This window comes from Galeopterus variegatus, unplaced genomic scaffold, assembly GCF_000696425.1.
Source record: "Galeopterus variegatus unplaced genomic scaffold, G_variegatus-3.0.2 Scaffold6103, whole genome shotgun sequence".
Classification (NCBI taxonomy): domain Eukaryota; kingdom Metazoa; phylum Chordata; class Mammalia; order Dermoptera; family Cynocephalidae; genus Galeopterus; species Galeopterus variegatus.
In genome coordinates this window covers 74,547-91,735 of record NW_007732214.1, presented here as the reverse complement: position 1 = coordinate 91,735, position 17,189 = coordinate 74,547, and the positions used below count along the sequence as shown (strand labels likewise).

Here is a 17,189-nt window from a genome sequence, read left to right as displayed (position 1 = left end):
TGAGATGTTTGGATATAACTTTCCAGTGTTTACTTGGTTCTTGAGCTCCATATAGAATTGAAGTTGATTTATATTACTTTCACGTATCTTTCTCATAATTTTCTGCTGGGCAGCTTTGGAGTTCTTAAAATACAGCACTCAATTATAGAGTTTGCAATATAGAAGAGAATAAAACACTGAGATAGGTTTTCATCTCTTCTTCTTCACCAGACTCCTTAACCTTGATCACGTATTTCCCCATCTACACAGAGGAAGTGAATAAAAAGAAAAGAAAAAAGTGGTCAGCACTCAGAATTATTTGAACTTGTTCAGAAAGTAGGAGAGGCAGAGTTAAATAAAAGGAACCACAAATAGCCCTGTGGCCTAATTCCTTCTCTCAAGTCTCCTCTGTTCATTATCTTGAACAGTCACATTCAAAGGCAAGCCATAGTCTTTCCAGCTGTCCACCAGGCCCCTGAGGGCCTTTAGTTCCCTGACCTGATCTACAGCTGCCTTCTCACTTGTTCCTGTCCCAGCCCTCTGGTCTCCTCATTGTCCCTTGATTGCATCACATATGATCCTCTTTCCCCTTTACACTTTTGTACTGCTGTTCTTTCTGCCTAAAATAGCACATTTGCAGATATCCACTTACTTTCAACTTTCTACACGTCTTTGCTAAACTGTCACTTTCTTAGTAAGGTCTACTTTTAGAATTACATCCACCTCTTCCCCTATACTCCAATCTCCTATACTCTGCTCTACTTCCATACCCCTAGGATTGATGACCTTTAAATGCAATATATAATTTTCTTATTATGTTTATTGCAAGTATTTTCTCTGCTAAAATATAACTATCTAGAGGGTAGAGATCTTTGTCTTGTTTTGTTTACTGCTCTAATGTATTAGAAAACAGTGCCTAGCATATAATAAGTACTCAGTATATATTGTTTAAGTGAAAGGACATTGAACTTATTCACTTTGTTCTGGGCATTCTTGCCACAGTTTGCTATAATTGACCATAGAAAGATTTCTTGCAACAAATTTTATTGTGTATGGGCTTTTGATCTGTTTTGTCTTTATTACTAAAAATTGCAAAAACACATGCCAAGAGGAAAGAGACATTTGTATGTTTGGTTTCAAAAACACATGTTAAAATAAAAAGAAGTTTGTGTGTTTAGTCCAAATGTAGAGGGAAATCACTTATATAAATAATTAATATAAAAAACTATAAAAAGTTTCATTGGCTTGAGGCAGTAGAAAGAGGAAAGAATATGAGGTCCGAAGACCAGTGGATGGTATCCTGGCTACCTCATTTACTTTCTTTGATCTTGGTTAGCTATTTATTAGTTTGAGCCTCAGTCACTTTATTTTTTAAATGGCAATAATAATATAGTAGAATCGGTTTCATTTGCCTTACAAGTGTATAACAATACATTTTCTTAATAAATACTGTTCCCTTTAACAACTAACGCCACATACATCTGAATTTGTAATTATGTTATTTTTCTGTTCACTTGGCAGATTCACCCTTTAGAGTATAAGCTCCATGGGGGCAAGTCTGTGTCTTTCTTTTTCAGTGTTGTGTTTCAAACTCTAAACACTGTCTCTGGAGGGTAATAGTTGCTTGGTAAATATGTTGAATGAATGATTTAAAAAATTTAATCCATAAAGTTCATATGACATAATAATAGTAAGTGGGTTTGTAATTAATTAATATATGTTTGTTATTACTGTCACTATCTAAATCATTATCATCATCTTCAAATGTGCTACTCAGGCTTTAATTTATTACCAAGATGGTGATCATCTATTAGTTTTACTGCCTTAACTTAGAAGTTTAGTGAAATAATACAGAAAACACATTACTGATCTGATTATTTTGTTACAGGTCTCTAAGCTGGCTGGGGTTTTTGTCAAGCATGGCATCAAAAAAGGTGACACTGTTGTCATCTACATGCCCATGATCCCGCAGGCAATGTATACCATGCTGGCATGTGCAAGGATAGGAGCTATCCACAGCCTCATATTTGGGGGATTTGCATCTAAAGAACTAAGTACTCGCATTGACCATGCAAAGGTACGTGCTTTATTTGGGGAAATCAAGCAGTAGCTACTTTTATTATAGATATATTTTTCTGGAAAGGAATCATCTGAGAATGATATTTACTTGTTAGATCATCCTTTCAAATAGGATACTTAAAATGTACTTTTTCTTTGGCATATATCTATTAATCAAACATTGATTTTTTGAGTCAGTCTTATGTGAAAGGCATCTTACTAGGTTCTTTGAGGAATGAAAATATAAGATAAGATGCATGCCTTTCAAGTGAGCTTGTCATATATTTGGGTGTATAAGACATACAAGAGAAAGAACTAATAACTAATTTATTCATTCTACATATATTTATTAAGTTCCCACTATATGTTCTTGAAACAGGAAAATAAACAATACTTATCAAATGGATGGGACACATAACTAGTTTTACAATCTATATAATTCCAGGAATGGAGGTAATTAAGTGATTAAGAGGTGGTGTCAGGAAGGTGTGAAGTCACATGTTTGAATGGGTACTAAAATAACAAACTTCATAAGTTTGTTGTAAAATATCATTGAGATACTCAATTTAAAACACTTGGCACAATGTCTAGCATGTAGTACTCATTAAAAATGTTATGGATTTATGAGCAAGAGTCAGAAAAGTTTTTTTTTTCTGTAAGTGACCAGATAGTTAATATTTTAGGCATTGCAGATTACATGGTCTCTTTGCAATTACTTAGCTCTACTGTTATAGTGCAAAGGCAGCCTTAGACAACACATAAGTGAATGGGAATGTCTGTGCCCCATCACACCTTTACAAAAACAGGCCGTGGGCTGGTTTTGGCTGACAACCATAATTTGCAGACCCCTGATTTAGAGGAAGAAGCATTTTCTTTTAGTTGGGGTGGTGAAGAGGGCTTCCTGAAGGAGGTCAGATTTGAGTTAGATCTTGGCTAAGATTCAGCTCATTGAAGAGAATGACATAGTAGGATCCAAAAAGAGAGAAAAAGAATTTGAGTCAAGCATTAGAGGCAAGAAAGTAAAATTGATTTGGGAGGACAGAAAGTAGGTCAGTGTTACTGAAGAGGGAGAGAAGGTGAGCTTGCAAAGGCAAGTTTTGTGTGAACTGGATTCTGTAAACCATGACCAGTAAACGTTTTTTGAGCAGGTGAGTGTCATGTTTCAAGCCATGTTAAGAGGAGGCAAGTCTTGCAGTAAGGAGAAGCTAGAGGCTGGAATAAGAACCTTTGATGGGTGGTCTATTTGTGAAGCCATGGGTAATAAGAGGAGAATAACAGCAGTAGGAAAATTAAGAATAGAAGGTTGTTATCAGAGTAAGTGATAGCTGACTTTAGAGTTTTTCAAGCTCAAGATGAGACATTCTTAACAGGGAAGGGAACTGATATATTTTGAGAGCCTCCTGAGTGCTAGGCATAGAGTGAGGCTTTGCATATTTCACTTCATCTGATGATAGATCAGTTACTGGTACTAGGATGCTAATTTGTTACTTTATTTTTATTTTTCTTGTTTTTCTTTTTTAAACGTTCTGAGATAGTGCTTATGAAGAAAATCAGGGGGAAATATGAATCAGTCACTGACCTGCAAATCAGTGGAAAGTTGGGGACTTCTCTGAAGAAGCTATAGACTCCATTTTTTTAGCTAGAGAAATCCCGAACAGCATTTAGACAAAGGTATTGGATGTATTATTTCCTTTAAAAAATTATAAGATTTGGAGAAAATGAAATATAGAAAAATAAGGATTTATAAAATGTATGCTATACACTTAAGTTTTCATTCATAACACACACACACTCACATACACACACATACAAACACATAGCATTGTGAAGGAGTTTAGGCAGTAAATGCATGTTCTTATGGGCAAGGCCATGGGACAGATCAAATTTAAGGAGAGAAGATGGAGATAGAGTAATACATCTGAGATATTTGAATAAAATTCATAGTTGAAATCGGATGATTTTGATGTCATGATTTTCAAGTAAATAGCTAAAGAAAAAGTTTTATTTTAACAGACAGATGACAAGCATGTATTCTAACAATTTGGTCCAGATCCCAGTAAAATCTCCAGTAAAATACTGTTAATAGAAGTCTGAAAGGGATTATTTAACCAGAGGAAGAATTTAATTTTGACTTTATTAAATTATTCACTTCCTGACATATTCTACATATGTTCTTAATTTATCTGGGTTTTGTTATTTTTTATTTATTCATTTACTTATTTATTTATTTATTTATTTTTTTGGCAGCTGGCCAGCACACAGATCAAACTCTGGACCTTGGTGTTATCAGCACCAGTCTCTAACCAACTGAGCTAACTGGTCAGCCTGTATATGTTTGTAATTTGATTTGCAGCCTAGTTTCATTTATTCAGAATTCTAATCTTAGGAACTGTTATCTAGAGTCATTTTTGCAAGTATTACAGATATTAAAATGTGCGTTATATACAAATTCCTGACCTTTAAAAAATAATAAAAGGAAACAAGACTTATTTTTCTTTCTTTTCTTTCTTTTTTTTTTTTCTTCTAAAATGCAACTTCATGTAGTGTAAAGAAAAAGGTTCTGCGATCAGACTGGCCCTTTTTTCTGCTTCCGCCATTATAACCTGGGGCAAGCTATGTAACTGTACTGAGCCTCAGCTCCATGCATATTAAATGATATTCAGAAAGCAGAGAGTATTATACATGCATATATTTGGCACAGTATAAGCCTTTCCTAGATGAAATGTACTGTAACCAAAAATCAGAATTCAGGAATGGATGCAATACCTTGGATTGATTATCTGTCTTCTGAATAATTCATTTTCTGTCTCCTTTGCTTTGGATTTCTTGGTGAAGAAACAGTATACTTAAAAGGAGGAAAACATATTTGTTCCTGAAAATTAATGAGAATTTTGGGTCAGTTCCACAAATACTTATTGAGAGCTTATGGCATGGCAAGCACTGTACCAAGTATAGGGGACACAAAGGTAAATGGCATCCAAACATGGCCTTGGAAAGTTTAATGTGCAGTGATGGAGATGAACAAACACTTTTACTGTAGTCAGACATCTGAGGCATGCCCAGAATGTACTGAGGAAGGGACATTAATCCAAGCTGTGATCCCTTCCAGTGACACCTTTTGGCTACACCTGAGTATGCCTTAAAGAAAGACTAGCAAGTTGTCAGGTTAAAGAAGAGTACCAAGTCTATTTTAATGAAACTTAAATCAACTGGGGGCCCTTTTATGAAATATAATATAAAATTACAATAGAATATGTGGTAAATATGAATATGCACAGGGATCTTCAAAAAGTTCATGGAAATATTATCTTTTAATTCTATTTTTCCATGAACTTTTCAAATTTTGTACCTCATAGTTCAAATTTTTTACCTCACATTTAAAATGGGAAAAATTCATTAAAAAAATTATTGGAGACTTGGGTCCCTTCCTCTTGTGGTCTCTTTAGGCACTTAGAAGAGATGCTTACATTGAAAGCCTTAGAAATGCTTCTTGATGGTAACTGGGCTGGCCTACTCCACCTAAGAAGTGCTGCAAGCTCAACAACAGCTCCTACAGGTGTCTGTGCAAGTGAGGGGCCCCAAGGTTTGAATTTCACTGGTTCGTGGCAAATCCACAGGGTTTAACGAATTCTTTGGAAGGTGTTTTGTGAGCCCAAAAAAAAAAAAAAATCATTATGAGCCGAAAGCATCACTGAGTGTGTAATTTTGAATAGGTAAGTAAAATTTATGTGGAAGTGGTTAGATCTACCACATTGGTTTTTGGCCATTTTATTCAGTAGAGAACAGAGTCATTCTAACATTTCTTTAGAAATGTTAAACTACCAGTCTGCACCTGAAATATTGTGATTACCTTAATTAGGATTGTTAAAGCTTTCTCAATTTTTTTTTATTGTAGCCCAAGGTGGTTGTTACAGCATCATTTGGTGTTGAACCTGGAAGGAGGGTAGAGTACATACCACTTCTAGAAGAAGCACTAAGAATAGGACATCACAAACCAGACAAAGTTCTCATTTATAATCGTCCAAATATGGTAATTTGAAATTGAGTTTGGTTCTTGCTTATGGTAATGCATTAAAGATGATTTTGGTTTTGACCATTTGAAAGAGACACTCAAATTATAAACAATTAAATATACTGCCTGAATGTCATTGTTATTTTTAGAAAAAAAAAAGATATGTATGATACATACTGATTTTACAAAAAACTAACTTAAAACCAAAGGATTCAAACACAGAAACATATGTGATATTAATGAATTGGGTTCTTTGTATAGTGTGATTGTGTAAAGTGTTATTTACTAGTTCAAATTATAACAACAATAATAATACTAACAAACACTAATTGGCTGCTTGTCATATGAGTTTTAAGACACTGTAAGATAATTTAAAAAATCTTCCTGGTAACCCTGAGCTACGTGATACTATTATTCCTATTTTAAAGAAGAGGAATCTAATGAACATAGAGATAAACTTGCCCAGTAGTAAGTGCCAGAGTCGTGATTTGAATGCATGCACTCTGCATGCCTAATTCCTCAGCTATCCTGTCTCTTGGAGAGGTATGATTAATCTGTATGCAAAATGCCTTTTAAAAAATTTGGAAAGGTATTTAGGCCAGAAATAAAACTATGTTCAGGAAAACAAAACATGAATATTCTAAACAGATAAATTATTCCGTGACCCATGAAGGAAGAAAAAACAATAGAATATATCAGTAAGTACATTTAACAGTACTTTTCAATGAAGTAGATGGTATAACTTGCCCTATTTTACAGATGAAGAGTCTAAATAATGAAAAGGTCATACCCAAAGTCACAGCTGATAAATGGTAGAGCCAGGATTTGAACTCCAGTTTAATGACTTTTAATCAACAAGATATATGCTATTTCTTTCACTGTAAAAACATAGGATATGTATATTAATGTTTCCTATTCAAGGGGTGACAATCAGCTTCGTATCTCATGAATATCCTAACCAATAAAAAAAAATGATAGATAACATTTACTGAGTGCTTACTAGAAGTCAGGCCCTGGGTTAGTGTTTTAACAATAATCCTCACATTGAAAGTAAATGTTTTAGGATATTACCCAATATTATTGTGTTGTCTGTAGATACATAATAAGTTTTTAGAAAAGGACAAATGGACAAAAGGATAGCTTCAAGATAGTGATTATATCTGGGGAGGGACAGATGAGAATAGAGTGTTGGGGCATCATCTGTATTAAAAATATTGTACTTTAAAAAGTGATACATGTGGGTGATGGAAATATTCATTATCTTGATTGTGGTAATTTTTTCATGAGAGTATATGTATGTCAAAATAACAAATTGTATACAGTTATATGTAACATATGTCAACCATAACTCAATAAAACCATTAAAAAGCAAAAAAACCCAAGCAGCAACAACTACAAAAAATCAGGAAAAACATGTCTGTAAAGGAAATGCACATGTGTAAAACCTAAATGTAGATTTTTTTGATTCATTTTGTCAAATCTCCTTTAAACATACCTGTATTTCTTAGCTTCAAGAATAACTATTAATTCAAGTCCTCATTTCATTAGAGGCCTATAAAAAATTATCAATGTGTAATTATTTTTATGATCACTCAATTAACATTTTTTATTATGCAGTGAGATACTTTCTTATAGGTCTTTAATTGTGATGCCAAAAGTTTGATAAATTGAAATTAATTGCTTTTATCTGATGCATAAAAATAAATGGAAACATGATTTGGCCATAGTTAGCTATTTTTATTTATCTAAGTGGTACAGCCAGTACCTAATAGAGTGAGGTTGGAGAAGCCACTTGGGTCTGAAACTTCATCTTCATGAAGGGTCTTCAATTCAGATTGTTACCTATAAATGTGTTTGTTCATACAAGCATCATATTTGTGATATTGTATTGAAGCATTAATTTGTAAATGTAGCTACTTAAATATATGACCAGTTTTTACAACCCCGATTAATATGTTAAGGAGCCCAGAAAATGGAAGTTGCTTGTCTTTTCTAAATATCTCAGAGTCTTTGGGGTTAACTCAGCTTGCCCAAAGCTTTCACCTTGATGAAATAATTGGTCAAGTACATCTCTACATGGTATATCTCACTAACATTCACTGAGGAATGCATAGCCTTGCTTGTACCTGTGCTATCATGTTCATCAATCATAAGCTTCCTGATATGTGATCTTAAGCTTAGCTAACATATCAGAAAATAACCAGACACTCCATGGGTGTTAACTCTACTTAAATGGCTTTAACTTCCCATTAGATTAACTTTTCCATAAGATGCTTCCCTACTGTTCACTTACCTGGCCATTTCATTGCCACTGTTTTTAAAGGGGTCTGTTTAGTTTCTTTAAAGTTGTATCTAATTAATTCATGGTTCCATTGTCACAAAGTCTACAACATAGGGCCTGGTTCTCAGAACAAAAAAAGAACACAAAACAAACATTTCTACTACATTAATTAATGACCTAGAAGGAAAAAACTAGGATAGCATTTTAGATATATCAAATAGTCTCATTAATTTTAAAAACTGTCTTTTATGCTTGAAAAAGCAAAAACAATTCTCTTACACCTCTGAAGATGATTTAGTATTTCCTCATTTGCAAAGGTGGCTGCAGTATTACTCCTAAATGCCCTTGTATAAAGAGAAATTTTAACGGGTTAGTTGACATTTCATTGTGAAGATGGAACTTATAATGTAAAAGAAGTAGATTACAAAAAATATAAATTAATTTATAAATTTATTAGTGTACATTCATCTACAGAAACATGGACCTCTGTTAGGTAAGCTCTGAGTGTTGAAAACCTAACTGCATCAGATTGAAATTCTTGAGTATCCCTTGATTTGAATAAAACATGGTTTTTTTTGTTAGTTCAGTTGAAGCCAATATCAAACTCTTGGAATTTTTATAAACATTTACCTTAACTTATGATTTTGAAATTCTTAATCATAAATCTGATGTTTAGTGTTCTATAGGCTTAGATTTTCAGTCATATGGTCAGACCTATATAGGTTTAGCTACCCTCTGTTGTTCTCTTGATTTAATCTCCTTTTTACAGAGCATATTCTTGTATTTTTGCTGTGTAGGAAACGGTTCCTTTGGCTCCAGGTCGGGATCTTGATTGGGATGAAGAGATGGCAAAAGCCCAATCACATGACTGTGTTCCTGTTCTTTCAGAACATCCACTGTATATTCTTTACACATCTGGAACAACGGGGTTGCCTAAGGTATTAACTCTCTTCGGAATAAATATCTATAGCAGCAGATTTCCTTTGTGCTCATAAAATTTTATCACTGAGAGAAAATGTTTACGGACTGTACCTTCATAAAGTTACTTTATATCAAATTTTGTGGTTTAGACAGTTACTTAATATTAAATGTTGTAACTAACTCTAAATGTAAAAATATATTCATCTTTTTAATGTCAAATGCTTTGCTTGTATTTCTTTCAAAATCTTTTCAAATACCAGAAATATGCCATTACTTTAGTAAGCTAGTAAAATTGATAAATATTTGACTGAATATCTGAAGGTTTAATAAAATTTTATACAAATATATTCTAAATGGAATATTTTTATTGTTTTAAATTGAGGTATAACTTTCATACGGTATGAAATTGATTTTTGATCTAGGGAAATTTAATTTTTTTACAAATGTAAGTTTGAGAATTGGCCTAGACAGTTTGAACAAAAGACAATTTATCCAGGGTACTGAATTATTTTATTTACAGCACAGAAAATGATGAAGGATTTTTAAATCTGTTTACCATGAGAGGTGTTTTCACAAAGGGAAGTTGAAAGCATCAATATTCATGAATGTGTCAAATGTCAACAAATACCATTTTTGTCTGTTATCTCCAAATAATATTGTTTCTTCATACAACTTCGTAAAAGCTTACGGAATCATCTGCCTTACTCATCCTTATTAGGAGGTTCAGTATTCATTGGATCATCGAATTTGGTGGGGGAAGAGACTTTCATAATCACTTTCATCCTGAGGGCAGTGGCCTCTTTATTACTATTAGATGTTTTGTAGCATCGGAGTTCTGAACACATAATCTTTTAATAATCCTAAAATAATTAATACATTAGATTGGATTTTAAAAAGGAAATTTAAGATGTTCCAAGTAAAACTTGCTGTGAAAAGGAAAATACTTGGTAGGGGAATTTATTGTCTCTGAGGACAGAGAACATGTTTTACTACATTTTGGTCTACCATTGTGCTTTGTATGTAGTTGATGTTCAATAAATTTTTACTGAATGCATAATAAACAGATGCATATACATGAAGATATTTATGTCATTGTAGGATTGAAACTTTATGAAGTTTTTACAGCTCTAGTCATTTGAAAATTAATATTCCTTCATATTGAAGACATTAAGAATTTTTTTTTGTTTAAGCATTCTAAATCATCTGCTGGACACAATTCTCACCCTCCAGTTCTTGCAGTTCTGCATCACAGTGCAGTTCTGCACCAGCCACATGGAGTCCAACCAAACATTTGGCTGTAAAATAAAAGGGGACTCAGCAAAATTATAATCTAATATAAAAGTATCAACATGAGAGCAAATCCTTGACCCTGAAAACATAGTATAATCTAATGAAGTTAAAAACAACAAAAATACTTTAACTCATTAAAAGCCTGTAGGAATCTTATAAAAATGTTTGTACCACCTCAAGACTTTAAATCACTCTGAAATTCACTGTGCCCTGGATTAGGATCTGAATGGGAAGAGTAGAAGAAAAGCTTGTCGGCCATTCAAAGCTGACTCAGCCAGTATAGTACAAATAAAATAAAAAGTAATACACAGTGCATTAATATTGAAAAGTGGTGGTTCCAAATAAGGAAGGATCCTAGCTACTCCAGGTTTTCTCTGGGTCAAGAAGTTCTTTTCTGGATTCCTTTCAGTGCCCAAACTGAAGATCCTTTGATGTTTCTGTCATTCTCATTTTTCTCCTAATGTACCATCCTGAAGATAATCTATTTCAGTAAATTGGAGAGGGCTTTAGTTGTTTGGAAATTTCTCTATTCACATTGAATTTGGCTCAATTCAATGTATGTGTACTGAGTGCTCATTCTGTGCTAGAATAGATAAAACTATGAGTATACCACAGTCCCTTCAGTCTAGTGGGATTACTGTCACCTCTCCCCCAGGGTGACAGAGACACAAAGGATTACTCAAAGCCCATTTCTTCTGAGCAGTGAGAGGCCCTGAAGGGGTTAATTTTCCAGGAACCCTCAAGAGAGAGACATTCCTCAGAAAAATAATGCCAAATATGCCCTATGTATTTATTCTCAGTATTTATTCTCCAGGCCAGAAAGTTACAGAAAAGGAACATAGGTGGTTACAAAAAGAACAGTAAGATAATTGTCATGGCAACACTCATTAGGTTTAGCTGAACCAAGGACATCTGCCCTTTAGAGCCAGCAATTTTGCTGTGTTTCAATTCTTTATCTACAACAGAGACTGGGGAAAGTTTCCTGTCTTTCGCAAGCTTAACATTTCTATGTGTAATTTTAAAAAGTTAGGCTATACATGAAACTACAGGGCCTTGGAAGCTAGGCCCTGTGAAATATATTTGCTTTGTAAATGTTAGTATACTCCACAGATTACAATGCATGTGAACACAGGTAATGCAAGATTGACTGTGATCCTTTTGTTGGGAGGTGGTGATTACCCACAATGGAGGCAAGGAGATTATTTTTCAGGCGTTTAGTGTAGAAATTAAATTAAACTTAACAGGGAGAAATCAGAAGGCTAGGCGTGGGCAGAGGAGGAGACTTCAAACCTGAGAACATAGGAGGGTGATTTTGAATCTTCACTGAAATACAAACACATGAGGATCTTTGGGGGCTGGGGAAACTGGGAGTTATTTTTTTTTAACATATTATGATGTGTCTTGGGGACATTAACATGGAGATGCCTGGTCAATAGTTGGAAGTGTGGCTGTGAGTCCAAAAAGTGTGTAAATCTGGGGTTGGAAATAGACCCTTGTGGGTCATCGGTGTAGAGGGCTGGTGCTTAAATCATGAGAGTGAGTGGTTTTGGAAGGTGAAGTATGCAGAATGGAAAGATAAGGCAATCCTTTCTCAAGGTCCATCAGAAATACTTCCCCCTCTCTTCAAGCGGACTTTGAAATTTCAATTACTTTGAAATTAGGTCTTGCCAGCAAATCTTATTTTTATCTACCTTGCACATATTAGTTTGTATTTACTTATTTTCATAACATTGAATATTCTCATACTTCTTTGAATCTGTTATGACACTAACCTTAAAATCTGACCATGGTAGATCCTCAGAATATTTATTGAATGATTTCTTATTACTCTAGTTAGCCTCTCTGACTCCTTTTTATTCATAAAATTGTCATTTCATTTTTGGTAGGCATAATCAAGATTGATAGTATCTAAAATTTTAATGTTGGGAGCTCCAGAATAGAAGTACAGGAAAGATGAGCACACTTGCATTAATAAAGCATTTAGATATAAATTTCATGTCATTATATAGTTAGTTTTCTCAATCTTTGATCTTCATGAGGAAAAATGATGTTGTGAGCCCATAAAAGTATTCTGCTTGAAAATGCTTGTTTTTCATAGGCACATATAAGACACACATAAGGCAGTCTATTTTTTGGTTAGAATTTGCAGATATATTTAGGGCATATTTGCATCTCTTCATCTGCCTTCCCTGGAGTTGTCAGGTTGCTATATGACAGGTTAATCTGTTAGCTGCTGCAAATATTCCAGCAACCACAGCTGAGCTGCTTAGCATACAGTTCAGTTTTGTTGTGGGCTTCAGTCCTGTTTGGTTTGGGTGCCTATATTCAAGAATGTTCAAAGCGCTACACAATAAAAGAATCCTTCATCTGAATGGCGTGTTTTTATGGGAGCTGGAGATTTAGTGATAGTCATATTTACCTTCTTCCAGTATGATATCATGGAGGGAAGTGATAACCAAAAAAAAAAAAAAAAAAAGAGAGAGAGAACAGGGGGAAAAAGAAACCAAAAGGAAGGGATTGAAAGGAAGGATATGGCCTTTTGTCCTGATGTGCATTTACACAACTTATGTAATTTTTATTCTTACTTGTTAGGTGACTTATTCATATTTCCTGCCCTAAGGAAAAAAATGAAAGGCAAATTAAAAAAGCAGTGAACTTAAAAAAAAAAATCTGTCCTACAATTTTTGCAGTTAAAATGCTGAACTTGCTACACTTTTGCCTCATATCTCATAGTTGTTCAAACCAATAAAAAATTGTGGAGCTGCTAAAGTATCCTCCATAGAGGTAGTTTCAAAGTCATCCAAAAACCTGTAGCAAGATTTTGTGTTTGATGACGTATCCCAGACAGAAACATATTTCTTCTAAGATGATTCACTGTTCTTCAAGTTTCTAAGGTTTCTCCTCAACAAAGAAGAGTATTTTAAAAAATAATTGTATTGGGCCGAACCCGTGGTGCACTCGGGAGAGTGCGGGGCTGGGAGCGCAGCGACGCTCCCGCTGCGGGTTCAAATCCTATATAGGAATGGCCGGTGCGCTCACTGGCTGAGCGCGGTGCGGGCGATACCAAGCCAAGGGTTGCGATCCCCTTACCGGTCACGAAAAAGACAAAATAATAATAATAATAATAATAATAATAATAATAATAATAATAATAATAATAATAATAATAATAATAATAATAATAATAATAATAATAATAATAATAATAATAATAATAATAATAATAATAATAATAATAATAATAATAATAATAATAATAAATTGTATTGTTCACACATGTGTTTATTCCCTAAATTGTTCACTCATTTAGTCAGTCAACAAATGTATTAAATGCTGAAGACACAGAGGCATTCTCCTCACAGCATTAGGTGGTGATGTCAGTGCTCTAATGAGGTTTGCAAGTCCTGGGTGCTATAGAAGACCAGGGAGACATTTAACACAAACAATAGGATGGGGAACAATTTCCCACAAAGAGTGGCACTCTCACAATGTCTTTGCATACTTGTGTGAAGAAGAAGGAGCTAATCAGCTTCAGAAAAAGGGTGGGACTTCTAAAAAGGTGGGAGCTAAGAGAGAAAGGAAGGATAGACGGAAGGAAGGAAGGAAGGAAGGAAGGAAGGAAGGAAGGAAGGAAGGAAGGAAGGAAGGTCGGAAGGAAGGAAGGAAGGAGAACCATTATAATACATTGAATTTTCAGAAGAAGAGAACAGACCTATGGTCACTAGAGGTGGGAAAGGGGGAGGTAGAGGAAGATTAGGGAGATAGTGAATACAAAGAATATTATGATTTGTAGTGATGAGCAAAAAGAGCAGAAAAAATAAAAAAAACTAAAAGAGGGGATGCTGTCTGTAAAGCAACTATCACAACAAAGTTGATGTTGATGTGTTGGGTTTTTTAAAAAGGTAAATCAGAATCATTTCTTTTATTTCTCAACTCTCTGACTCCAGGCATCATTTGGTGATGGATTTCATTTCAAGTACACGATTTATTTCCCATTTTTTTCCTCACTATGTCAGGCTGAGTTAAAAAAAAAATATATACTCATATACATATATACACACACAAACATATACACATAAATATACATATATACATATATAAAACATATACATAAGCACATACATGTCTATAAACAGATAGGTATACATATACACATATATTTACATATGCATGTGTGTATAAATATATTTTTTATGTATGCAAATATGTATATTTCTTTTGTGTAAGACTTTACTCTAGAGTAAATGATAAAGAGGCTCAATTTAGGAAGTATGAAGTTTTGTCACGTACTCCAAACTTTTCTTGCTTTGTATTTTCAGATTTGCTTTTCAGATTTTTATAAATGTGTTTTTTGAAAATAGCACATTTTTAGGATGAAGAATCCCAGGCTCTTAATTTCACCACATGTGTCAGTCTTCCTTTCTCTTCCCTTACAATACCTATTGTTCCAATTGTATTTTTCGTTTTTAAGTTGCTGCAACCAAAATTGCATACGACACTTGATACTGACATGTTTTTCTTTTGCTTTAATGGCCCCATGTATGGTATTTTATGACTTTTCTTGTCTTTAAAAGCAGCTCATTAAGTCGGAAATCATAAAGAACCATCTGTGATCACCCTGTGGTTTCATTCCTAAGTGACTAATAATCACCCTTTAATTTTAGTTGTACAGCTTGAATTTTTAAAATTACATTTACATTATAAGTGGTCAAAAGAAAGATCACCTTTACATTGTCTCCTTTCCCTTTTCTGACATAGAATTCACTTTTATGTCTTTATTTGGGGTACAGAATATTACTCCGAGCTGGGTGTTTTACAAGTTCTCCACAAGACTTTAAGAATTATAACTGATCCTACAAAAACAAAAAACAAAAAACCCAAAACAGTATACAGGCAGGTTAAAGGGCTTTTCTGAGATTACATTAGATCACCTAACGCCTTCATTTTTAAGGTAGGTAGAGTATAACTAAATATAGAAAATAATAACAGCGATCCAAAAGACTAAAATGCAGCATGCATGTGTTTTAGGGGTAAGCATTGGTATTGAATAAATATTTTACCTCATGCTAAACATTTCAAATATACTTTAAAAATCTGCCATTTTTAGTTTCTGATTAATTTTGCTTACTTGGAATATAATTTGTTTTTTTGAGCATGATTTATGTGTTTTCAGAGACTGAACAGGATTTTTCTTTTGCATTTTAATTATCATTGCCTGGAAAATATAATTGCAAACAAGAAACAAGAGATGCTTTATCATCTTTCTTTAGTCACAAATTAATATTTATAATAAGGAAACTTTTTTTAGACCTAATCTTTCCACTTTTTTTTAACTTTCACACTTGCAAAATATCTTCATGGAGAATATGAAACCATGCAGTTCTTTTTTCTACACCATATCAAATAATCAGAAATTTGAAAACTGCACCATCTGAACAAATTGGGAGGCAAGACCAAGCTGCAGATCTAGAGTCTAGATCAATGAATGGTAAAATGATGCTTGACTAAAATTTTTATACTCATTCTTTAAAAAAATAAAAGTGGGTATCAGAGACAAATGAAAAGCAAAAATTATGGATTTCCTGTCTCAGCTCCATCTTAATTGTTTTTAAGGAGAATCTTTGATGTTAACCTCTAATTATTTTGACATTTGCGCCTTTGGGGTAGTATCAGGCACAGAGTAAAATAAAAAGCAAAAATTGCTAGAACTAAGGAAATAACTCTTAATATGATTAAATTTTGACCTTTACAATTTAAATGCTTTTTCATGCATGGTCTCATCTTTAAGTCTCACTTTTTTTGACCAGATGGGTTTAAATATCCTCTAATTTACAGACAAAGTGACATTGGTAAACATCATTTGAAGAAGTACCCAAATGAGAGATAAATAGAAATTTGATAATATTTATTTTAAATTTATCTTCTAGGTTTTACTATTGAATAACTACTCAGTTATGTCCTTCCTAAGCTATATTCCTTTTCATAATTTCCAGTCCATGCATCTTACCTTCTGTACCATACAACCTAAAACTTTACTCAGTTATAATAATATTTAAAATTATTGATAAAAGTGAGCTCTAAATGCAGGTACAGGTAGAGTGGAGAAAAATTCTAAAACATTTAAAAAGTTAAATAATTGCTGAAATTAAGTATCACTGTCTATCATAACATATGGACAGCATATTGTCTATGAAAAAAACTGTACTTTTTGTCTTCTGCACAATGAGTAAAGTGTTTATAAAAAAGTTTATGCAAATTAATATCAAATTTAGCAAACTATTGAGTGATGGGAAAAGACCTTCTCAATAGAACAAACTAATTAGCAAAGGGCATGAAAGGTAGGATAGAATATACTGGGAAAGTAACTGCTCAGTTTACAATGGAAATGTATGTGTGAAACCTACTGGTGGGGCTTAGGATTTCTAGTATTCCCACGGTGATCAAGAGAACCAGCTTCCTGTTAAACATGTCATACAACCTAGAAAGTAGCTCTCAAATGCCAACAAAGCTGCACCTGATATTTGCCAATAGACCAGGTGTTGTTGCCAGTAGATGAAATATGTTCCACAGCTTGATACCTTCATTTTATTAGTGGTATCTGAGGAGAGCAGCAATTTTGTAAAATAACAGAAAGTCAATTTCTTTTTT

The 17,189-nt window shown here is 33.7% G+C and overlaps 1 protein-coding gene across 1 annotated transcript in view; it reads left to right on the top strand.

The window, feature by feature from the left end:
- Positions 1 to 17,189, top strand: part of LOC103605823 (acyl-CoA synthetase short-chain family member 3, mitochondrial-like) — a gene marked incomplete at its 3' end in the record, with an annotated part of 109,719 nt that overhangs the window by 27,386 nt on the left and 65,144 nt on the right. The window contains exons 4-6 of the mRNA XM_008590444.1: positions 1,868 to 2,056; positions 5,933 to 6,067; positions 9,128 to 9,268. Of these exons, the coding sequence (XP_008588666.1) occupies positions 1,868 to 2,056; positions 5,933 to 6,067; positions 9,128 to 9,268 (465 nt within the window). The remainder of the gene's footprint in view (positions 1 to 1,867; positions 2,057 to 5,932; positions 6,068 to 9,127; positions 9,269 to 17,189) is intronic.